Consider the following 25,706-nt stretch of genomic DNA (forward strand, 5'->3'; position numbering starts at 1 on the left):
ATTCATCTTCTTGGTTCTTTCGGTAAAGTCACGTAGAAGGGAAGTAATAAAATAATAAATATAAAACATAATAAAATAATTCTCACGACATTTCGGCCACAACGCAAGCAGCCGTCTTCAGGTGAAAACCAGGTCTGTCGAGGTGACTTTACCGAAAGAACCAAGAAGGTTGGAATTGTTTTTTTCTTTTGCATATCAACAGTATTTGACATTCTGAGTATTTTCGGTGTGCGTTAACTTTGCTTTTACTTTACAGAAGGATTCTGGAAAGTGATGGCGATGACGATGATGATTACAACGATGACGTAGAAGAGGCTACGTCTGCAATTTTGAAAAGTCCAATAAAAAGGTGCTCTATTTAAGATTACCATTAGGTCAGGGGTCGGCAACTAAAATAACGAGCCGTTTTTGTTATAATTAGGAACAAAAAACCCCCTCTATGTAGAGCTGGTGGTCCTTAATAACGTCGTGAAGCAGTCCTTAAAGAGCTGCATGTGGCTCCGGAGCAGAATGTTCCTGACCCCCTGCCCTAGGTCAAACCATGTACTGCATTATCCATATTCTTGGGTCTTTCGGTAAAGTCATGTAGATAAGTTCAAAGAAAATGACAAAATAACAAAAAACGACAACGTTTCGATCGGAACACAAGCAATCGTCATGGTCAATAAACCACATGGCATGGAGTTATGCTACAATATACATGTGTCAGGGTAATACATTAATTACATGACGATTGCCTGTGTTGCGATCGAAACGTCGTAGTTTTTTGTTATTTTGTTATTTTCATTTAACCTATCTACGTGCCTTTACCAAAAGACCCAAGAATATGAATTCCTGCAGTCACGAAAGCTTTAAGGCAATGCATTATCCAAAATATAGGTTTTTGGGGATATATTGGTCGCGAAAGCCTACGTGTTAAATATACTGCATTAGTAATGCTGACAGGTTGAATTCGTTTTTTTAAACGTTAAATTATAAGTTATTAATGTTGATCATGGAAATATTTTTTTACCCTGACACATGTATATTGTAGCATAACTCCATGTCATGTGCCAGTCGGTGCAAGGTTCTTGAAAAGAGGTTGGGGGAGGACCAGGATGATAGGTTCATGCTGTTAACCCCACGGTGCTTACCGCATTTTCCCCAGTGTTAAATATTTAACGCTGATTCACGTGTAGAGCACCAAAAGCATGCTTAATTTATTAAAGTGTCACTAATATAATATGGAGATGAAATGAATGAGAAACTTTTGGTATGCTAAAAAGGTGAATGTCATGATTGTATTATTGCTGGAATGACTGGACTTTTACTTTTAAATTTTTCACATCCATTGCATGTTTTAAATGAAATGCAACAATGTTTTGACTGCACCTTGATTTTATATTAAGGTACTTTTTTTTCATTTACAGACAAAGTAATGCTTCGACTCCCATACAAGCAACAGTTCATGGGAACTCTTTGTCTGCAAACGAGGTTTGTTCAAGCCATAAGGCACTTGTTTGTAAACACATGGAATATCCAAAAGCAGTATATGCATCGATGATGAAACAATGGCCCATATTCTCTATTTGCACCTTCCTTCAGTGCTAATAGACATGTGGAGCAAATACACTTTTGAAAACAGGTCCTAGGATGAGTTTCCTTAGTTATGTTATGACAAATATTTTGTCTCTTCCGTCAGCACTGCTGCGTGTTCTCACTTGTAAGAGCTGTTTATATTTTTGGATATTCTTGTTTTTTTTAGTGAACACTTTCTCCAGGACAAAGAGCGCTATAACGAATTGGCGTTCTACATGCCCCATGCTTGGCAAGGCTTGCCTGTATACAATAGTACTTAATAAATGATAAAAAAATCATTTATTAAGTTCAGTTTTCCAAAGAACTCAACCTTCTGTCATGGGCCTCATTTATTAATCTTTCTCTACATTTAGGTGTTTACAATTTTTTTTTGGTGTTTTTCCAGTGGTCCTTCTGACAGAAATCTCCAATTTATTGGCAAACTTTTATTTTGCTCATTTATCTTGAGCCTAACTTGGCAAACTTTGTTAAGGTCTTACATGTTTTCCTGTTACATTCGAACTGGTCATGACATCTTTTTCAGAAAATTGTAGATGGTTAATATTTTCCTAATTTATATGTATGCCTTCTACAATTTCATTTCCATAAAATATATTTTGTTCCTGACTTAACTTTCCTGACTGCAGGAATTCATATTCTTGTTTCTTTCGGTAAAGTCACATAGATATAAAATCAAAATAAAATTTCATTAAAAAATAATGAATTGAAAATAATAAAAGCAAAAAAAACACAATAAAAAAATTAAATAAAATTATATTTAAAATAAAATTAAAATAATGAAAGCAAATACCCACGACGTTGCGAACGCAACACAAGCGGTCTTCATCAGGCGGAGAGAAGAGAAAAAAACATTTTAAAGACCCATTATTTTTTATTTTTAGTTAAAATTTTATTTTATTCTTTTAATGCTATTTTCTATCTACGTGACTTTACCGAAAGAACCAAGAATATATTTTGTTCCTGTAAATAACTTCAGCTAGTGTCTTCTTGTCTAACTCTCCGATAATATAATAGTTTAGTAAGCATAAAGGTGTTGAATTGTAATTTTTACGCTGGTAGTTATTGTGCATATATGCCATATTTAAAGGTTATCTGCAGACTAATTTATAATTAAATATTCCTCTCTAATAGTATTATATTTCAGTAAACAAGTCAGCAGTTCTCCTGCTGTGTTGGTGTCACCTGATGACGATTGCTTGTGTTGCGATCGAAACGTCGTGATCTATTATTTTTCGACCTACGTGACTTTACCGAAATAACCAAAGAGTATGGATTCCTGCAGTCACGAAGGCTTCAAATCAAGTTAATCTCAGTAAATATGTTCAGCATGAGTACCTAATTTAATATGTAATTACATTTATTAAAGTAGGTAAGTGGGGAATATTGTCAATTTTTATTTATTAAATTAAAGTGAGATTTTGTGGTCGAGTGGGCTCCAACGTCCAAATTTTGAGCTGACATTGAGATCCTGTATTCGTATGTTGAAAGCTGTTCATTATTACAACGGTATTCAGCTGTAGACCGTTAGTTGTCTCAGCCCAGTTGGCAGTGACCTTTGTCGTCTTCCTCTGCTAAAGTGACCTGATCCTTTTGAGAGTTAAAACAAAACTCACTGACTTTCTACGACATAACACAGGAAGACCCATCACTGTTCAAATGTGTTTGGAGTCATACCAGAATATGCATTTGTAAATTAAGTTTGTGTCCTAAATCCATGTATAAAGGCATTGTATAAATGTAAATGTGTGTCGTGAACTGCAGACCACCTGTATTTTTTTTCTAAATTTGAAAAAACTTTTTTTCTGACAAAAAAATACAAAATCAACATTTTATTGAATAAAAATGTTTAACATTTTTGCGTTTCAAAACATGTGCTTAAAAAAATCCGGACACAGTAACAGACAAACTCACACTTGCTCCATTATCGTACGATTTAAAAATGAGTTCTATTCGAAGGGTAAATGAATCCAGAAGTACTTCAATTGCTCAGGTTTGATTGCTCTCTTGAAGAACATGTTCTTAATGAAAGCACTGTGATAGGTTCTCAATTTAATATCAACCTAATGTGAACATTTTTAACTTAAATCATTCGGGTACAGCATCCAAGGTGCATCCATTCCATGTAATCTCCCTGAATACAAGTACTTGGAAACAAAGACTGTTGGGTGTCGTGCTGGCCACACCACCCTCTCTTGCACTGTACCAATCTTAATAGGTGCGAGTCAAAGGCATTTTTGTCCCAGCAGTCTATCATGCTATGCAGGGGATCATTCTCTGTTGCTTATGGTATGGTGTGGGTCTGTATATAATGCTCCTTTAAAAGGTACCTGACCAAACATCCTCATACCGAACTGTCTGAATCTAAGACTTTTTTTGAGAAATAAATACCATCATTAGAGTTATGGTATTATCCTAAGCACCGTTTTATAACTTTATACACATTTGATAAATCGACTGATACAATCATTTTTTTTTTTACAGGAGACGGAAGATAGTAATCTTGAAGAAGATAGTGCGAGCATAGAGGCATTTTCAATTGAAGAATATGCATGGATTGAGCCTGAAAAGAATCGGACTGCGGAGTCTAAAGATGCCAAGGCATATGCGACTTTAAGAGACAGTGATTTGAACTTAGATTTTTCAGACTTTTCTATCGAAGGTAAGCCCATTTTCTTTTGTTCAAACGGTGTCATGGCTTTAGTATGACCCACTTAGGTGTTATTGCACCTGATTGGCAGTTTGCATTTCCCTTTGCTGGAGGGGTATGCATTTTTGCAGATTCATGTCTTGTATAGTGGACATTTTAATTGCTTTACAGGGGTGTCATAAAGTCCCTATTTTATTGAAATCAAAGCCGTTTAGGGTAAATTATGCAATAATATGATCAGAGGTATATTTATTAATAACACTTAAGCATTGGATTCTACACGAGCACCATAAATATCTCTGCACGGCTAATTTGTCAGCTGCATTGCGGAATACAATTTGCAGCATCTGTCGAGTTATTATTTTTGTAACTGTGCCACTCTCATCAGATCTTGCCGATCTGTTTGATACACCTCCGACTGGATAAAGTTCCATGCAACGAAAATCCGAAGGGGTTAAATCCGGAGATGGAGCTGTCCCAGGGCCAGTTGCCGCTGCGTCCAATCCAGAAATTTGGAAAACGTTCATTAAGCTACTCCGGAAAATTTTTACCCCTATTACGCGTTCTTGTACATTCATATTCATAGGGTCCTGAAATGAAAGATATACCATTTAAAATAGATAGGGACTTCATGGACAACCCTGTATTCGTGTTTAAAAGTTGTCAGAGTAGTAATATACAGTGAATAATAAACAATTATAATTTCTAGTAGCTGATTAGCAGGGAAAAGTATTTGCTTTTTAAAAGTTGTGGAGCTGTGTTGTCATTGTAAAGAACACCACTTTAGCTTCACAAACTGCACAAGGTAACACATGACTTGCTGGATTTCTTCTACTTTTAATGAGTGCTTATTTCCACTTTGTGGAATAAACCCAGCAAGTAATGAGTCTCAAAATGTTTTCACTTCATTTAACGTTTTCCCATTAAAAGTGTGTGAATTAATATTTCACTGTTATAAGAGGAATGTTGTACCTGTGTGTCGGTGTGATGGTGCCTGGTGTAATACAAATAGAATGTTAGAATTATTCCTTGTAGGATTAGCTGCTGTTTGCAGAGAATTAAACACAAAATCACACGTGCCCCTGCTGGCAGAGGTTGCCTCGTCTTGTTATAAGATGTCGCCATCACAACATAACAAAGCTGGAATTAATTTTTATTTAAAACTTTCCCTTCTACGTGACTTTACCGAAAGAAGCAAGAATATAAAGCTGTAATGGTTAACCAACTGTTTGTTTATCTGTGTTTCAGGCTAGCGAGAGGAACAGGTGGAGGTTGCAGAAAAAGACGACGATAGCTCTGCTGATTGTTCAACGGATGTCAGCATGTTACACATTTCATTTCTTAACTTATGCGTGGAATTATTCCCCCCTGCACTAAACGATTAAGTATACTTGCTGTTTAGAGGTCACAATTTGGGGTAATTAAAAGCGACGTTGCGTCCAATTACTCTTCTTGATGATGTTCAGTTTACTACATTACTTAGTTATTTTGTAGTGAAAGGTCTGACGACTTTGTCGAGTTTCGTTTGGCAACTTTCCACTGTAAGAAGTTGGCCACAACGGTGTGCATTTATTGAAACTCGGCACTGGCATGTTGGCCTTTTATTATGAAGATTGTATTCTCCTTTATTGCAAAACTTACAGAAATTAACGCATGACGGTGAGTAAAAAAAAGAGCAGGACCAAGGCAGCACATACTTGGCATTGTGAAGCAATGAAGAGAAAATACTGATGTACCAACACATTTAGTGCAGCAAACCAAACAGTGGCAAAACTTAATCAAAATTCCTTCGCTCAAAGTAGAATATACCGTTTTCTATTCATTACTGCTTAATCCTCTGGCAAGGTTACAACGAGGCAGAGGCGTGTGCAGAAAAGGGGTGTTACATCCGACTGAATGTAGCATAACATAACCCTGTGGTTTTAGTACAAAACGATTTGTGCAATTGACAAAATTGTGTAAGCTAACACTTGGCCTAACTGATTTACCGAGGGGAGCAATAAAACAAACTGCCTAAGTTAGGAGAACTTTGGTGGGGGGGGGGGGTGAGATTGGGACCAGCCTTAAGTCTGTCATTACTCAGGGCCCACACTTCTCACGCGCACGGACACGTGCACTATCGCAAGGACAGACGCATGCACAATTGCATTCAAATATTCCCCCCCCCCCCCGCTAGCACGCATTCATCGATACAAGCACACAAAACATGTTCTCATTCCCGTAAAGATATTCCCAATGCAAAGTAACGCACGATTATGTCCAATTGCACAAATAAATGTACGTGAAATCATGCATTTTTAAGGCAGTCATTTGTAGAATTAATACTGGAGAACTGACAGTTTCCATATGGGTCCCAGGTTTTCGGGTTAGATCGTGGGGTAGTGGGTTAAACAAAAACTTATATTTATGCGTTCTAACCAAAAAAAAACACTTATGGATAATATGCACGACTCACGATTATTTTGAGTTGCAGATGTAAGCACCATGCTTATTGCCTTGTCCTCAAGAGGTGTGCAACACATTGCCCTTGATTGTGGTTTTGCGAAGAAATTTTGGATTGAGATAGTGATTGAACCGCGAAGCTGTTATTTTGAGGGTGTCCCGTTAATAAATGTTGGAGTACCCCGACCTTACCCCCCACGCTCCCAGGTTTTATGTTTTGTAAGTTATTTACACCCGCCCATGTACAAATACATACTTCCTTGGTGGGGTGGCGAACCCACTTTCGTCTCCTGCTTTAAACCCAGATGCATAAAGTTCGGGAATGGAGTCCGCGGATTTCCTGCACCACCCCCCCCTCCGCGGCACGTTTTGTATGGGATCTGGCAGCATCCACCTTTCTGTAGAACACCCCCTTTTGGAGGCTGGCTAATTTCATCCCAAGGATGTGTGAGCGCTTGGAATGGCCCAACAAGTAATTTGCACTATAGGTAAGGGCAGTGGGGGGTGGAGTGTTTTGAATAATTTCACCTTCAGTCAGGAGGCTGTAAAATTACTAACTTTGTGTAAATACCGAAACGCAACACATCAAAATTGTTCAATTAATGTTACGCCTGTATGAACTGTCGCTCGAGCACCCACTACGGACTGTCAAATGGATTAGAGGTGGCATCACAGTTTAAATAAAAACAACATTTTAATTACATTGCCTGAATTACTATTTATCCTACACTTTTTAAACAATCGCATGAATCGATCGTAACCTTCAATCGTGGTAATTGCTATTGAACAATAAAATCAAATGTTTAAAACCCTTGAACAAACCAAGCTCCGTGGTTTTCTAGAACAATTTTTCAGTTGCAGGTACAGCATTCTGGTTGAAGCGAGTCTACGGTGTTACGTTCAAATGATCAAATCCTCCATCGAGCATGTCCAACGGTTGCTCAAGGAACAACACTCGTGTAATTGATTAAACGCATTTGGCTTGCGTGCAGACTAAAGCTTCTGCTGTGAGGAATTGCGTTAAGAGAATCTAATCAACTACACGGGCGCTGACACCAGAGACTAAAATACACACATTTTCCAGAAAGTAATTTTGGAAAACAAATTGAATACGTCCAATGATGAACAAAGCGATGCATTTTCAAAACGGGTTCTGCTAGAATTTGTTTCGGCACTTGGAGGCGTGCTTTGTTATAAATTTGTCCATACGAGTGGTAGTTACATAAAAAAAAGTCCATTTATGGTTGTCTACCAAATTTAGAAAAAAGATTTTGCTGGCTGGTCATACTCTGCCCAGCGTGCGTAGTTAAAAATGTTTGCAATATATTCGAACTAATAAATACAAATACATAGTAACAGAATATAACGTAAAAAAGTCAGGAAGCAACGTATAAGTAAATGTAGAGCTTTCTTTTTGACATTTCTATATTTAAAATGGGATTTATATAGCAATTGCCTTTGATCATGTCAAATTAAGTGAACTTTTGCCTTGTGGAATGACAATAGAAATTGGGATTTTATTTTGAGGATCACTCGGGATAAAAGGATGCTGCTGTTTATAGGTTTTTTTTTCTGGCAACAAAACGTTAAAATGTTAAAACACCAAACTGAAACCTTTTACAAGGAATCTTGTCTGCATTAACCACAATGCTTGTGGTCAGAATTCAAACAAAAATTGTACTTTGATAATATGTGCATTGTCCTTGAAACTGATTGGTCCACACCAGAGACGAACGGTGTTAGACCAGAGGACGCCAAAAGGCGTCCTTTGACGCCAAAAAGGCGTCCTCTGGTATAACACCGTTTGAGACGAGGCTCAATTAGTTTCAAGGACAATGCATATTATCAGTGTGTTTTTTGTTTGCATTCTGACCACAAGCAAAAGGGGAAAACCCTATTATCATATTTTGGTATTGGCAAAGGAGGTCCCCATGATGATGCCGCTGTTGTCTTATAGTTAGCACGCTGCACTTGGAATCCAGAGGTCACTGGTTCAATCTACTGGCGTAGCAGTTGAAACTGGGAAGGTTTCTTAATGCATGTCCACCCAGCAGTGTAAATGTGTGCAGCAGAGTCGATCGGCAGCTCCTGTGTGATGGGGTAACGTAATGGACATGCTTCTTCCAAGCGGGCTGTATCGCGTGGAATCGTCGGCCAAAAAACCCTTCAGGGCCGCACATTTCCTTTTTGTCATTGAGGATGATACTGTCAGTCATCTTAGATATACATGGTTTATCTTTGAACGTTATGGACATGCAGTTCAAGTCTTGATTTGAAGCTTTCGTGACTGCAGGAATCCATCCAAATAATCTATCTACGTGACTTTACCGAAATAACCAGAGAGTATGCAGTTTAAGATTTAAAATAGAAAAGATTAATAAGCCGTTCATATTTCGAAATGTTTTTGCATGCATTTTAAAAATCTGATAATAAAGTTGGGTTCCATTTTGAGTCGTGCATATTTAAAAATGAGTGTTGCAATGTGCAAATTAAAGTCGGTTTAAATATCCATAGTAGAGGTTTTTGGGTTAGATCGCGTAAATATATAAATGCGTTAAAACCCGCCACCACCCGATACAGCCAACTAGTAAGGGTTGTCACGTAAACAACATGCCAATTCGTCACTAGTACAGCACCGGTGTGTTGGAGAGCCAAGCCACAACATTTAGAATCTGAGTACGACGTTTCGCCAGTAATTACAACTAGCTTCATCAGGCGACAGCCAGATTTGTGAAGAAGTCTTACTGTTTCGTTCCTTAGAGGCATAGATATGGTGACCACGCGAAAAACATATTTACGCGATCTAACCAAAAAACCTCATGGATGACATTGGTCGCGAAAGCCTACGTGTTAAACAGTTTAAATATGTCTTAATAGTTCTAGATTTGAAGCTTTCGTGACTGCAAGGATTCATATTCTTCGGTTTTTTTCGGTAAAGTCACGTAGGTACAAAAATAAAATTAATAAAAGTAAAAATAATTAATTTTAATTTTTTACCTACGTGACTTTACCGAAAAAAACCTAAGAATATGTCTTAATAGTATACATCATTAGCCATGATATATCCACTGCTGGATAAAGGCCTCCCCAAGCCACCACTACAGTCCTGTGATGTAATGATCCACTTGGCATCTGCACATTAACTGGTTTTATTGCTCTATATCTGCAGTATACGGCCTCTTGGATGTGTTTCATTCCTCGGCTGCCACTCCTTTATTATTATTTGCCATTGGTCATCACATCTTGCGACATTTGCTGCCCAAACCCAATTTTCTGAACCGATTAAATTGTGCCATTAACCTGCATATATTTTCTACCATGTATTCCTCATGTCTGTGTATATATACAATTCTATAACGCGGTGGTAGAATCACAAAGGTAAAAAGCACTCCAGTTCCCACAGATTCTGGGTTCATTTGATGGACTAAGAACCAACAACAACGTACGTCCTGATAGCCAAATGGCTTATTGATTGCTTCTTGTGTCTGGTCCTGCAAGCATTTACCCCCTTTTGTCACGTTGATAAAACCCAGCAAATGTTGACTGTTTAGCCAATAGTGCACATTCTGGGTGGATTGTTCGGTGCCGTCGTCCCACTGAAGCTGGAAGAGGTGCTCTGGCATTGTTAGCGGTGCTGAAAGTGGCTTGGTGTTCGTCGATGCACGACTGCTGCCTTGTAAAGCTGAAAATGTCTCAGTGGCACTCTGCCACTCTTCTTTCTTGACAAGGCAAGGCTTTGGATTTAGCATCCAGAGCGATGCGTTCTTTCATGTGGTGCATGGGAAAATGCGGATCAATAATAGCCACGCACTTATATTTACTTAAATCTTTTGATGGTCATTGAATCAAGTATCGTAAAAGGTTCATTCCAAACCTGTCTGAAATGTAACATTTCGATGCTCTATACAGTATTATGTACAAAACATTTGTTTAATGAATGCAATTATTATTTGGTGAGCAAGCTACAGTAGTTGAATCGTTCATTGTTGTCTCCTTCGGGTGGAGCGGTGGCACAGTGGTTAGCACAATGCGATGTGAACCCCGGCCAGATACCCAAGTTCAATTACCAGCCACGGCTAATATCAGTGGCGAGTTACATCTGAACTGACACTGCTTGCTCCGCACCTCCCCTTCATCGACTCACGTTGACTCGCATGGTGAAAAGTATGGTGGGAAAAAAAAAACACTCGTTGTGTGGGAAGGCATACATCATCAAGCAGTGGATTGCAAATGACTACATGATATATTGTTTCTTGCCTAATTGCATCATTGAGCTGTGATTGATTGTGAATGTGGCGGCGTGTATGGCGTCCATTTACATATAGAGCAAAAACGGGGAAATTTTGGGAATTAGATCCCACTGCGGTTTCTAGAAAGATTAGATATTGCATGCAAACATTATCTTTCATATGGCCATTCTGCTATCACTGTTGTACTTCAATGAATATAAATTAATTTGCACTTCGAATGTACATAAGGGATGTGACCAATGATAAAAGTGTACACACTAAAGTTTTGAATCGGCCGCTCCCTCATAGTGTGCACAACCACATTAATTGAATGCAGTAGGCAGATAAATGCAATGTACACATGAATATTGCATGAACCCAGTTTTTTAATATTAATTACAGTACTGTACAGCATTCCATCGTTTTTCACAAATCACATCAGGAACTCTACACGACTGTATCGAGAGAGAAAGAGATTAGATGTTTATTATAATGTATTTATGAAGGCAATTAAAAAGGCCAATATCACCTGCGAAATGTGCTAATTACGAACATCTCGGGAACGTGTCCATCGCGAATAATGGGTGCAATCCAAAGGGCTTAGTATGAGAGTGCAATCCAAAGGACATGTGAGCATGAGAGTGCAATCAAAGGCATGAGAGTGCAATGCAAAGGACATGTGAACATGAGAGATCTAAGAGAGAGGCATAGAGAGAGAGACACAGAGTCGGAAATAACAGCTGACATCGGCAGGTAGGATGAAAACATCACAGTCCGTTAAGACTTTACCCGGTTAATAACGTCCTTCCAATGATTGCTCAGTTTGTCCCCTTCCTCGGTTGAAGTTGTGTCTGTGTTGATATATCTCCATGGCTTTATGAACAAATCTCTGAAGGTAGCCGGTAGGTTTACAGAGTACCTCCGTGTTGGAAAAATCAATTTCGTGTGAGCCCACAGCGTTAAAACAATGATCGACAATGGTAGAGGGATTGGTCCTACCGTGTCTCAGATCTGCGGATTGGTCAGAGTATCTGTTCATCCTGAGGGCTTGATGTACGTGCTCCAACTCACTGGCTAGGTGGTGCTGGTCGGAGATGCAACGGGCCCTATGGTGTAGTGTTTTGATTAGGGAATTCTGGGCTGGATGGTGGTGGGAGTCAGGCTTTAGATAGGCATCCGTGTGGGTGGCTTTCCTGTAGACCGAATGTCCCAACGAGCCATCAGGTCTCTTCTCGATCAAAACATCCAGGAATGGTAGCTTGCCGTCCTTTTTCACTTCCATTGTGAATTTGATAGACGGGTGTATGGAATTGATGTGGTTGAAAAATTGGTTCAGTGCTGGCAGGCCATGTGGCCAGATGACGAACGTGTCATCCACGTATCTCTTCCACAAGGAAGGACGTAGGGTGGATGTCTGGATGGCATCTGTCTCAAATTTCTCCATGAAAATATTCGCTATCACTGGCGATAAGGGAGAACCCATTGGGGTACCCTCATTTTGTTTGTAGAATGTACCATTCCAGGTGAAGTATGTGTTGGTAAGGCAGTGCCTTACCAAAGTTGGTACATCTGAATTCAGTCCTTGTTGGATCAAGTCTTCAATGATTGCAATGGTGCCAGATACAGGTACATTGGTGAACATAGAGACTACATCGAAACTGACAAGCAAATCATCTGGAGACAGTGAGATGTCCTTGATTAGAGAAGCCAAGTGAGCTGAGTTAAGTACAGCTGAGGTGGACTTGCCCGTGAAAGGGAGCAGGGTCTCAGAAAGAAATCGGGCCAGTTTGTAGGTGGGTGAGTTAATGGTGGAGACGATAGGACGGAGCGGGGTGCCTACTTTGTGTATTACGTTTGTTTCATAGCAAGTGCCACGTAATAATATATATGAAATGTACTCTTTAAATGTCTGAATTAGTACTTCGCGATCTTTAAAGTGAAAGCATTCCAATACTCCAAGGAGTCTTAGCTTTAGTCTAATCTTGGTGACAATATTTTTGCAGAAATGTTTAATACTTGTTGCAGAGGCCAGTTGGCCGGTTTCATAAAATGCCTCCAGTGAAATTTCCCGTGAGTTCACACTGGTATACATTGCAAACTCCGGGGTATATAATCACGAAATATATTGAAGAAAAATGACATGTGTTTGTGGAATCGGCATGGATTCCTCAGAGGTATTGATTCGTTGCAGATGAAGGGAGAAACAAAAATGCTTTAATCTGTTTTAAGCAATGCCACAGAAAACACGCTTTCAGTTTTCACCAAATAATATAAAAATGGCAAAAAAATGTTGACCATTCATATTGGTATTTAATATTTATTAAAATCAGCATGTAATGTACAACATTCAATGCAAAACATTGGCAATATTAATTTTTTCCCACAAACCTCACGAGCAAAAAATATATACTGTATGTAGGAGAATGTTTGCACATATGGTGTTGCGATAATTTATTTTGCTTCAACTGATAACCTCATTTGCTCTGTCTGGCACTGTGAACCATTGCATCAGTTGATGTGTATGGAAATTACAGATCTTAAGATATTTTAAAATATCACACAAGTCACCACGTTTATTATTAATGCTGCCTTGCAACATAAAAACATATCAATTTGAAAATATCAAGTACTAGCCCTTAAGACATCACACGTTATAGTATTGTATCTTAACCCAGGTGAAGGAAGTTGACATGAACATTTAAAAAAAGATCTAAGGTAAAAACGTAAAGATGCAGTCCTGGCATTACTGCTCATGCCACTGCTGGCAGGCGGGCCTCCACTAGAGGGAGCTCTAGAGTGCTGCTCTGACATAACTGGTCTACACCTCCATCATAAAACATACATGTTGGAAGATCTTTAAACAGATGAGGACCAAACATCCACAGTCCAAGATGAAACAAGTTGGTGTAAATTGAAATTATGGACCAATTTGCATAATTAGATCATATTGCCAGAGTAGCAGAGGTATGAAATTGCCTTTGAGTCCACTGTGAAGCCATTTTGTAGATAAAACCACGAGCTAAAATAGTTAAGGCCCACAGATGGCGCTTTTTCAGAAGCGACCTGGCCACAAATGATAGCTCAACGAAGTGGCTTATCATGTGGAAATGTATAGCAGCCAAATACTCTAAACGCACGTGTCTAAATGTGGAGAGAAAAACCGGAGGACCTGGAGAAAAGTTAACACGACCACATGCAGACGTCGGGGTTGGGATCGAACCCACGCCCTCCTGGACACCAAGACTCATTGCAAATACATTTTTCTACAAAATCTATATTGGTAAAGCTTCACAGGTTAAAACCAGCGTATCTTTAAAACCATGCACATGCATTATACCTATACAGGCCAGGAAGAAAAAAACATTTCAATTCAGTTTACCCAAGTCATCTTAATTGAAGATAGGCTCCTAAATTTCTCCTGGAAGTTCACGCCGATCTGCAGAGAATTAAACCAAAAATACAACACTCCCAAGCTCGTCACATTAGACACCAACTGAGACCGTTTCTAAAGCCATCGCGTTACTTCTCTGTCGCTTAATTTTAGTTTGAGCCGTTTTAAAATCATTTTCTAAATTAATTCTCAAGTAATGAACCTGGATAATCTTAAAGCAGCCAATGTATTCATGTAACTTTTTCAGATGTTTTCCAACAGAGAGTGGGGGGGGGGGGACGTGATGCTTCTCACGAGTCTCCCGCTGCCAAATGTGTGCACAGGCACCTTCTCGCAGTCCCCCCTGATCATCACCGAGTCTGTACATGCGAACGTCCGGTGATATAACTGGTCAAGGAGCAGATGCTGTCCCCGTAGGTGCAGTGTGCTGGGCCCACCGGCGTGTGGACATGTCCTGACGCTCAGCAACAGCTCCCTCTGCTCTGATGTTCAAGGAGCAGCTGGGTAGTAGGCTCAAGAAAACCCAACATGAAGTCTCCCAGCTAACTACCCTGGCCTCCTGGCAAGAGACCAGGGGAATATAACTGCCAAGAATTCCCCATGAGTGACACTACCAAGTACGTATTCATACCACATTGTTCGTCGCGTGGGTTAATAAGGAGCATGCAGCCTGGTTTTTTCACCGGCCAGCTGTGACAAGTGTGCTACGGTGGACATGAACGAAAACCTCAAACTACGCAAACCATCTCGCATCGGCACCTGGGACATCACAACCCTCTGCCAACCAGGTGCAACACACACACACACGTCAAATAACTTGAGAGGGTGAAAATCCATATCATGGACCTCCAGGAGGTACGTTGGTGTGGCGCTGGTGAAACCACTGGAGGAAACCACCATCCTGTGGTCGGAGCCTTCTGATGGTTCTCCCTCTACTTGCTGGGGTGGCTATTGCCCTTGATCCGACAGCCAAGTCAGCCCTATTAGAATGGCTACTGATGGCTAGAATCAGGCACAACCCTAGGCGATTTATTCATTGCCGTGGCATACGCACCAATGAACGAAGCACCTGACATCAAATTCCATTCCTACCAGTCTCTGGAACAGTCTGTAAACTTAACAAAACGACCGGACCTCATTATGTACCTCAGAGATTTCAATGCAGTCTCTGGCACTTTAGAGATTAACTCCAGATGGCAAGCTATGCTAAATTGCAGAGTTTACTGGAGCTTGGAGTCCGACAGATCATTGCCCAGTTATCGCAACCATCAGTATCAGACTCAAACGATTCCCGAGCGAGTCTCTCTGATACTTAAAAAAAAATGAGGAAGCTGGATGCCTTCGACCAGTGGTGCCTGCGACGGTACATCCACTTCAGTGAACACATTACCAATACCGAGGTCCGCCTTCACACAGGATGCCCGCCAGCGCATGCAACGGTTAAGAGCCAGAAGACTTAGGTTCCTCAAACATATTGCCCAACAGATGACGCCAGAGCCTTGTGCGCGATGGCCCACCATGGGACTGAAGGCGCCCACGAGGCAGACCACAGCTGACATGGACACGCACGATTGAGGCCGATCTTCGACACTACAGCCTTGGCTTGCATTCGGTGGCGGCTAGCGCAGGATAGGATTGCCTGGTGGCGGCTCGTGGGGACTGCGACGCCCCGAAGGGCATGCTCATGATGCTATCAGCGTTGGAACCTAGATAGCCATACTTCTCCTTTGTGAACACAATCTCACCAGCCACATGTTATCTTAACACTCGACATTTGTGGTTGGTTACAATGACATTCTTTATTCGCTTTTGTGCCATGCTCATGTACTGTGCTATTCGTTATTTACTTCTCAGACACTTGTGTGGTTGAAGATGTGAATTGATTCTGTTAGTGGTTTGTTGATTCCATATTTCAAGTGCTTTTGCCAACTGTTGTAACACTTGTTTCTTAGTCTTCCTGTATGGCAGTGTATTAAAGATAAAGCTCAAGTTATTTGTTGTCAATCTCAGGGGGGAGGTGTGCGATGAAGAATGCCTGTATCTTTTTGATGTACAATTATCTGCACGTTGGCACAGGCCAGGAGGAAGGAAAGCGCTATCCTGTGTTCATTTTAGAAGGTTGTGTGGGAACTGACAATTCTTGGGGAAATACCATATTTATGTAAATACGAAATACTCAGTTCACCTAGCCCACCATAACATCTGCACAAAACAACTTTTCAATACAATATAAAAGGGTCTGGTCAAACTTTTGTGGAAAGTCTTACATCCATAGGAATTTGGCTGAGTTTCTAAAATGGGTCTCCCAAGAAATGGTTTCCTTCTAGATCAGTACATCATTGCCAGCAATCGTATAGGTTCTGAAGGCCGTCCTGGAAGTTAAAATGTCTTTTATTTGCCCCATCACATTGGCTTTAATGTCCTCGTCTTCAACACGAGTTCCTTCCACGGCGAGTTTTGTGAAGCACGTTCACTGCGTAAGCTGTGAATTAACTTGGTTTAGGGGTTTGGATGACAACTACCCCATTTAACACACATTTCATGTTGCATCATTGTTCCTTGTACATTCTAACTGACAAGGCGCTTAATGCACAGACAGATCCTACTTGTGCGATTGCCTTGCTTGAATTACTTGAATCTGTGTGCACACAAAATTGCAGAGAGAGGAGGAGTATGCATTACCGAAGGTCAGTGACAACACGAAGCTCATTATGTCTTTAATTGTAATAAAGCAATTACATAAACTCTTTGATTAGAGCTCGTACTTGTATATACAGTAAGTATAATGATGTGTATATGCTATACAAAACATTCAAATGTGTAAGGAGGTGGGGGCAAGTGTATCCTGCATGTTGATGTATTTACGAGTTCCACAACAACAACACAACTAAACGGTTTGCTTTATGCTCAGCAGTCTAAGTGATTTAACTAAATGCAAGACACATATATATATGTGTGTATTCAACCCTGTGGGATGAAGACTACGCAGCTCGTCCGAGGCTCGTTTCTACCTTAAATCAGAGTTGACACCTGACATGTGATATGTCCGCGAGGCAAGCTGACCAGAGGTGTTGGGCAGAATGTGGCGAGTTGTATTGTTTGATCCGTGCATGAACACCCGTGCCAATGCAGCAGCTCAAATTTTCTGTGATATTTTTGACAGCCATTTTGCATGGGCAACCATTGCTTTAAGGCAATGTCCAAGACAATGTATACGAACCGTACATATAGATAAGTGGACATCCCATTCTGAGTGCGCTTAGTCATATTTTTGTATCACTATTACTATCACCTCCGACTTCATTGTCACCACTATATCACAATCATCGCTAAGTTCATCACCATTATCATAAACATGATTTGCTTGCACTATAATCACCACACTTATGGTAATGGTCACCACAAAAGCAACAACCAACATGAGTATCAATGCCAAAAATATCACCACTATTATTAGAACACTGTCACAATCATCACCACCACTATCAGTCATAATCAGGACCACTGCCATCATCACTATCAGTACTTTCACCATTAGAATGACTCTTACTTTCACAACTGCCATTGCCACTATAAACATTCCATTACCATGACAGCCGCCACTGTGATTACCAACACCACCATGTTCACCTTTACCATTATATTCTTGGTTCTTTTGGTAGTCACGTAGATAGAAAATAAAGACTGCTTGTGTTGTGATCAAAACGTCTTGGGTTTTTTGCTTTTATTATTAATTTTTTTATAATTTTTATTATTTTATTCTATTTTCTATCTACGTGACTTTATCGAAAGAAACAAGAATATGAATTCCTGCAGTCACGAAAGTTTTAAGTAAAAACTATCATTATCACACCCACCATAACTTATGTATGTTGAATGTATTTTACACTGCACGTAGCCAACTGTGCTAATAGGAAGTGCAGGGAAAGGACAAACTGAACACAAAAATCAGTTCTTAACAAATGAGTTTTCTATCTAGATTTAAAAATGCATCACTCCAGTGGCTTCCTAATATCGGATGCTACCATCACTGCAACCATCACCACCATCATTTCTATTTAGGATGGAAATGTGCATTGATTCATCAACGAATATAAATGCTTAAGCTCACGATACACGTATTGCATCAAGTGCGTAAGAATTGATGACGTTCCATTCGTGAATGTTGCATGTTTTGTCATGAGTTAATGTAATTAGAGGAACCTTGGAAGTCATAGATTGTGATGTCACCGGTATAATCTCAAGTTATGAACACTTACTTAAGAGTCTCCTTCAGGCTTGCAGTACGTGGATGAGTTTGACACAGTGATGCGATACTGCGAGAGCACTGCTTTGGTCAGCGACAAAGCCACTAGCCGGTGCCCTGGTAATGGGCCGCATGCTGCCCATGGATGCAGAAAGTTTGTCTTGAGCTTTTATGTTCACCAGCACCTACAGTAAATGCACGTGCAGTTACATTTGGTATCAAAACACACAAACAATTGGCGATTCATATTTAAGTATGGCCCATATTAAAGTGACTTGCAATTTTACACATCACAAATCTGTAAACTTTAGATTTATCAATCCAGGATTTGTGTAGAGTTCTTACCTGTTCTATGGGATACGTTTGATGTATTTTTAGGTTATTGAATATACTATTCCTAATAATAATTGAGAGCCCACTGCTAGATGAAGGCCTCCCGATGCTGTGTTAGCCATGGGGGTTGTCTGACTATACTTCACCACAATGGTCAGCAAGAGTTGGTAAAGAGATACAATTTATGTAAAGAGATACATTTCAGACTCTAAACAAAGTAAAAAAACCTACACTACTTTACCACCCTCATCAATGATGAAAACTGAAACGCAGAGGTTACATGCCTGTAATTTCTGTACACGCAATATTATTCAAGGCTTTACTGGCCAGGCACGTTTTCTCAATTGGTGGACCCTCTTCTATATTTAAACATAAGTCAGTAATTGTCATTGGAAACGGCAAAGAAGAATAAATAACTCCGGCTAAAGAAAAATTTCCACAATCTGAAAACGGTTCTTGAAAACAGACCTCTCGGAGCTTCTGGCTTCTGCTCATGCTGCGCAACGCGACGAGAGCAGCCTCCCGCACAGATAGGTGGACGTCATCACAGGCCAGCGACACCAACTGCTGGGGCGCCCGGCAGGACACCAGCTGTTCGCGCAGTCCCTCCACGGCTCCCAGATTCCCCAGCGCAGCTGCAGCATTGCAACGTATCCTCACCAGGGGGTCCTCGCACCGTCACACAGTGGACATGGACGTTAGCTTTTGCTTTCGTTTACAGATATTAAAATATGCAGTGTTAGAGAGGCCTTAGCTATATTATGTCCCGATGATATCTAATGTCTGTCCATCCATCCATCCATCGATTTCCCATGAACAGAATAACGACAAGGTTGTTGGGACACTGTATAAGCAACTGTGGTGGTGATCTCTCTCCATCTTGCCTTCAACCTCCGTCGTGGTTTAAAAGCCCATCCATTCTCCTGTATGCTGAATCCAAGTCAGGCTCGGGTGTGATATTTTATATTCCCCTCAATGATGCCTTAGAGGATGGGTTTTGAATAGTTTTGCTGGCTCTATTCACATGCCTAAAAGCCCTTCAGTTTTCTTTGTTTAATGGCAGCAAGCTAAATCGTTCTGTCTGTCGTGATTCGGTGGTAATTATGCCAAATACACATTGTTAGTTATGTGTGCTGTCTACGGGATTTATAGTAACATGACATATAATGGGCTATCACAAGGCTCAAAGATGTGATATTTTTAAGTCTTGCCGAACCACCTGCAGCAGTCTGGTGATGTGGGGCACAGTTGGAGCCAGAGCTGACGCATCCAGCCCTGCTCCGTGGTAAGCAGCATTCCCCAGTGCCAGGCTGGCCGAGCGCCGCACTCCATCCTCGCCGTCCGCCAGACAAGCCGTGAGCTGTGACAGAACCTCACTGCCGCCCACCGCCAGGCTCCCACACGGCGCCGCAGAGTGGCGCAGCAGGTTACCAACGAGGCCGCATGCTTGTGCACGCACTGTGCTCCTCTCGTGGCTCAGCACGCGGAGCAGCAAGCTGAAACCAGACTAAACAGCCATTCGGTGACAACCTCTTACAGTCCCCGCATGATGATGTATGCACAGAGTGCAAGGTACATTGCTTGCTCAGGCCCCTGCCTTGTAATTGCTTGTTTACAACCCTGGTGGTGGAAATGCCTCCAGGAGCTTCCCCATCAGAGAGTACTTTGGCCTATGCTTCACCGCTGGCCAAACGTCTTGGATGAAGTTGGGAGTAAACATGCACTACTCCACCATACGCAACCTGCAGATTGAGGATCTGTGGTGTACCCATTTATACTGCTGGGTGGGCAGAGATGGGAGGTTTTAAGACATTTCTCATTGTGCCATTATGATGCACAGAAGAGTGAACATAATTCACACCTGGGAATTTAGATTTACACAAAGCCAAGGCATATTTGACAATAGCCTTCTCAAAAAGATAAACTTATATATGGTACAAATCTGTGATTCAGGACATGCAGTTGGTGGATTACACGGAGTATGGTTGTGTAAGACACCAGCGGGCATAAGTGGTGGGTTGCCTGTAAGAGACGGTATATAAAGACCCATCTGTGTAAAGGCAGAGCCAAATATCACAGGCTGCACCCTTCTGAAAAATAATCCTCAGACTGTGTAAAAATGCAATTACATATGGCAGCGCAATCCACCAAATGCCATGTTCATCAAATATCAAGAACTGCAATGAACCAACAATTACCTAAACACCACATGCATATGAGTGTCATTGATATGTTTTTACCTCAAAGTGATATATTATCATCTGCACATAATTGTTAAATACGTTATTTGTTTTAACAATCACAGATATATATTACGACAGTGCTGGAATAATTTTATTTCCTGTAAATTTACTGCATTAAGTTTATATTGAGTTTGTTAAGCTTCATGTTTTCTTACCATTTGTGACAAAGAACCAGTAGACAATTCATTTCCAGAAAACAATTTAAGGAGCCGGTCAACACACTCCGGTGTTGTTCTGTTAAAAGACATTGCAGACAAGGATTACAGAACCCTTCTAAATACCCACGTAAAAATCATCACTGATATGCAACTATTTAAACCAATGTTTGCTCTACCTTTTGTTATGCAATCATAATAAATACTGTAACTCAAAAGTGGTAACTTTACCTCCCTATAAACAGATAAAATATGTATAAGATTTACATGTAGGCTAAAAATATACTACACATTTCCCAAACCATTTATAAAAACATAAAAGCATTACCTCAGGTCAGAAAATAATTTTTTTTTAGTAACGTCAACAGTTAGTCTCAAATCGACTACCTCATATTCGTTCACTCAAAAATAAAATAATGCAAACTAAACCCATCAATAAAACATTTGCAAAAATTGTGATAAAAAAATACTCCAGGAGATTTCCGTTTGGTATTTGTCATGATTTTAAATAGTAATCAAAGAGAAAGCATGTTTGCTCTGTGCCAGTGTATACTGTCAAAAAAAGTTACTCTTACTGCAAAGGGATGTTTTTTGCCCAATTTAAAAAAGTCGTTTAGTGGTGTACAAAAATGTACACGTTTTCAAGTCGGTACTTTTGTGGGTTTCTAATGAGTGTGCCCTTACCGTGCAACATGACTGAATATTGAGAGGACGTCAACAAGCGTGGCAGGAGGGCAAGAAGGCGATGCCAGAAGGCGAGACAAATATTTTGCAGTCTCCTGTTCACTCATTAACCTCACAAACTCTGTCAAAAATCCAGCATTACTGAGCACAAGTCGAGATACTAGTCCTAGAGGAACCTCCAATTGCTTATCCGACAGCTGGTGCACGCACACCTGCAATGGTTACAAGATTTGATTACATGAAATGCCTTATGGTGATTATAGTAAAAAAATTAAGTTGAAGAAACTCTTCCAAATATGCAATCAACAAGCATCGGCTGCTGTTTGTAAATGCTGTGCTTTAAAAATAAACGCAACTTACAAATGAATTATATTCCCACGATTTTGGCTAAGATTATTTTGTAATTACATTCGCAATTGTAAGGTAAGAAAATACATACACAAAATAATATTTTTCTCAAAAAACAATGGCAACAATGGAAGCTTAAAAAAGTCACCGAAAAATATGCAAGACCTAATGTGATGTGAATGATGTACCTGCATCAGGCGGGTTAGAATTTGTGTGTCATGCAGCATGGTCAGAACATCCGTGAGCATTGCGTCTTCCACGTCCATTGCAAAAGGGAAACAGAGGATTTGGCAGGTGAGCAGCACCACTGATCCAACAAGTGAGCTCAAACTCAGATCGTATTGGTCCTTTACTTCTTGGCTGAAGAGACAAATATGGAGAAACAGCTGTTTCGTTCGGTCATTAATTTCACATATTAAGCCAGAGGATTGCATGGTCTGCTGTGTGAGAGTATGCTAATGCACCTTAAACATGTTTTTTAAATCTGCAAAGTACCTTCTGCTGTGCCAAGCCTACATCTGCAGTTAAATTTGAAATGCAATTTGCAGGTGAGGTCTGACATGACTGTTAGGCATGGAGCAGTGATTGATTAATTGATTGAAATGTGTTAAAATGAATACATGCGTGGAACCACAAAATAATGTTAACATTTCACATTTAGGCTGATGGGGAAAACAAACTATACAAAGGTGATATAAAACACCAAAAAATTAATATGACATTTTTGTTTTTATAATTGCATGGAATTGTAACCTCAAACGGTGGCAAGTCACGTGGTTATATACCTAATGGATATCGAGGCACGTGGCTCAATTAAACACGTGAGCACATATGAATTGATGATGTGCAATTACATGTAAATTATATATGCTACTTAATGAAATTATAATAAATCCTGTTTACTCACCATAGCCTTAATATGATGTAATACATAATCTGTATCCTAAAACAACTTGGGGATGAGGCAGAGGTGATAAAATTTGCATTGGCAAGCTAAGTGGTATAACACGTACCTGTTGAGATGAATAAGGAAATCCTGAGTAAGAAGCTTGAGCAGTACGGCCGCCACCACAGAATTGGACCGAGAGAGCAGGATAATGCAGTGCTGTGGCTCTTGAGCAAAAACAAACTGTGCCAAATTCAACAAGGCCAGTGTTCCTGAATGGCAGAAGTTAACACTGGTAAATGCAAGATTATTGAGAAACCCGGGCATGTCTGCATATTCACCGAGATGAAAAAAAAATGAAAAATATGCATATTTCCATGAAAGAACAAAGACTAAACAAAATAACATTTATTTCAGAATTTTGACACAATGGGTAGATACTTTTTCATAATTTTCCTAACTGGTATGAAACAAACCTTGCAAGATATTAAACATAGATTTTTTTTTAGATGGCAGAATTTTTTTAGAAAGTGTCCATTTATACAAATATTAATTTAATATATGGAGAAGAGCATGGCAAAGAATGCCTACCAAATTAGTTATTCATATTTAAAAAGTACTTTAATCTGAGCACTAAACATATACATTATGGTATATAGCTGTAACGGCATCCAGTGTTTGATTCTGTTTAAAATAGTTATTTATTTTCTCCGCTATAAAATTCTACTAAAATATATTTCCAAAAAAGGAGAAAACCTTTTGGAAACATACAATCTAGTTATATGGATACATGTTTACAACCAGGTTTTGGTATGTGTACTTTAACATCTCTGAAATTCATCTTTTTCTCAATGACAGAATACAAATAGTAGCTCTGCATATTAGGCATGTAAAATTTCCTCCCTCAAGACACAATAAGGTAAACAAAAACAGCCAGGATTGTGGACAATATTCAACCATACTACAACATGCTGATGAGTGCAGGTTGAAGTTGGGGAACACAGATGTGGAAGGACAAGAGTACAGCCTTTGCTGCACTGCCCTATGCTGACCACTACATAGCCACGCAGTAGCCTATGACAACCTCTGTGTGTGTGTGGTGGTCCCACCATCCAAGCACTATCAAGGTTTAACTGCGCTTGGCTTCTGAAATCTGAAGAGAATGGATGCAATTCCAGGTGATATGGTCATTGGCAGAAATATAATACAATGCATTAAGGTTAGTACCATTGCATACCGATAGGAGAGATGAGGGTCCAGTCAGGAGCCAAGCCTGGGGCATCTGATCGTGGAGTGTCACCTTCCATCACAGGGCCACACACTGAGAGATGCAGACCGACTGCCAATTGGTGCCACATCAGATTCCACACTTCAGTTTCCGCAAAGCCCTGCACCAACTCCCTCTCACCCTGGAACAAAATGCGTAAAAAAAACACTGAATTGCTAAACAATTTTCAGAATCAGATATCACACATGTATAAACTATTACAGATTACTTTCTCTCTTTCAAAAAAAAGAGAAGAAAAATATGGCTGGATAATAGAACTCTCCCAATGATATATTATACATTCAATATTTGGCATACACTTTCAAGGGAAACCTAACAACACATATATAGCCAGACTGATTGCGCCAAAAATGTGTGGTAGTTTGCCAAGCGAAGCAAAGGCATGCACTCTTTTTGTAACGCCCTCGGTCATTTTTTACCTCACAAAGGAACTGCAAGAGGAGCTGGAGGAGGCCGTCGCAGATTCCAAATCCGTACGGGAACCGTATAAAAAGCTGAAAGAAATGAACTTTTAGTTTATACATCTGTCCGACTTTAAGTAGTGTAAGCAATATTGTTTCCTGGCCAAAAAACTTTCTTTTTAAAAGCATTCATTTTTAATGTAGAGTGGATTATTAACTTCTTAAAATAATAAATTCCAACCTCATAAACGTTAGTTTTGTCCAATGTTAAGCTTGTGCATTATAATACATTATAATATTCACAATCAAAAAGCAACATATCTACTAACTCCACCATGCGCTCCTTCAGAATTACCAGGATACCAAAAGTATAATAAATGACTTGTGAGCTGCACATAAATATGTAGGAGATTGATCTCAAATCCCACCGTGTACCTCAATGTGGCTGGTTAGAGCAGCCTTGGAAGAGTTGAGTAAATCCTCAAAGTTGACTTCTGCAGCTGAGCCCAGGCTTGTCATCTGGGAAATTAGAATTCCTGTGGCACACTGTCAAATGTAGCATACCACGGTGTTGTGGTTTTAAAATACATCCACGTAATGTATTCCTACGTACGCAAGAAACAAACCAGTAACAGAGAATGTATGACTCTAAAAGTTATTTTAAAAAGAAAACCAATGTATTTTGTAAGATAAAATGTTAGGCACTTTCAAAATTGTTACACATTCCTACACATTTAAGACAAAACCAAAATACGTGGGAAAAAGTTCCAATGTAAAATAAATTATAGTTTTAAAGAATAATCCAAAAATGTTACAATATTTCATTTACTTTAAT

The 25,706-nt window shown here is 39.8% G+C and overlaps 2 protein-coding genes across 5 annotated transcripts in view; one reads left to right on the forward strand and one right to left on the reverse strand.

Moving 5' to 3' along the window:
• Positions 1-7,368, forward strand: part of ERCC6L (ERCC excision repair 6 like, spindle assembly checkpoint helicase) — a 28,793-nt gene extending 21,425 nt beyond the window's left edge. Inside the window, exons 30-33 of the mRNA XM_078595356.1 lie at positions 257-349; positions 1,410-1,473; positions 4,060-4,237; positions 5,474-7,368. Of these exons, the coding sequence (XP_078451482.1) occupies positions 257-349; positions 1,410-1,473; positions 4,060-4,237; positions 5,474-5,478 (340 nt within the window). The 3' untranslated portion in view covers positions 5,479-7,368. The remainder of the gene's footprint in view (positions 1-256; positions 350-1,409; positions 1,474-4,059; positions 4,238-5,473) is intronic.
• Positions 7,369-13,199: 5,831 nt separating this feature from the next.
• Positions 13,200-25,706, reverse strand: part of STK36 (serine/threonine kinase 36) — a 34,461-nt gene continuing 21,954 nt past the window's right edge. For all 4 annotated transcript variants that reach the window (XM_078595360.1, XM_078595357.1, XM_078595358.1 and 1 more), the window contains exons 21-31: positions 25,307-25,417; positions 24,890-24,964; positions 24,420-24,591; positions 23,310-23,454; positions 22,485-22,656; positions 21,949-22,160; positions 21,265-21,343; positions 20,086-20,373; positions 19,335-19,535; positions 18,547-18,718; positions 13,200-16,925 (exon numbers count right to left, since the gene is read on the reverse strand). In XM_078595360.1, coding sequence (XP_078451486.1) covers positions 18,560-18,718; positions 19,335-19,535; positions 20,086-20,373; positions 21,265-21,343; positions 21,949-22,160; positions 22,485-22,656; positions 23,310-23,454; positions 24,420-24,591; positions 24,890-24,964; positions 25,307-25,417 — 1,614 coding nt within the window. In that variant the 3' untranslated portion in view covers positions 13,200-16,925; positions 18,547-18,559. The remainder of the gene's footprint in view (positions 16,926-18,546; positions 18,719-19,334; positions 19,536-20,085; positions 20,374-21,264; positions 21,344-21,948; positions 22,161-22,484; positions 22,657-23,309; positions 23,455-24,419; positions 24,592-24,889; positions 24,965-25,306; positions 25,418-25,706) is intronic.

Source organism: Lampetra planeri, chromosome 6, assembly GCF_965212315.1.
Source record: "Lampetra planeri chromosome 6, kcLamPlan1.2.h2, whole genome shotgun sequence".
Taxonomy (NCBI): domain Eukaryota; kingdom Metazoa; phylum Chordata; class Hyperoartia; order Petromyzontiformes; family Petromyzontidae; genus Lampetra; species Lampetra planeri.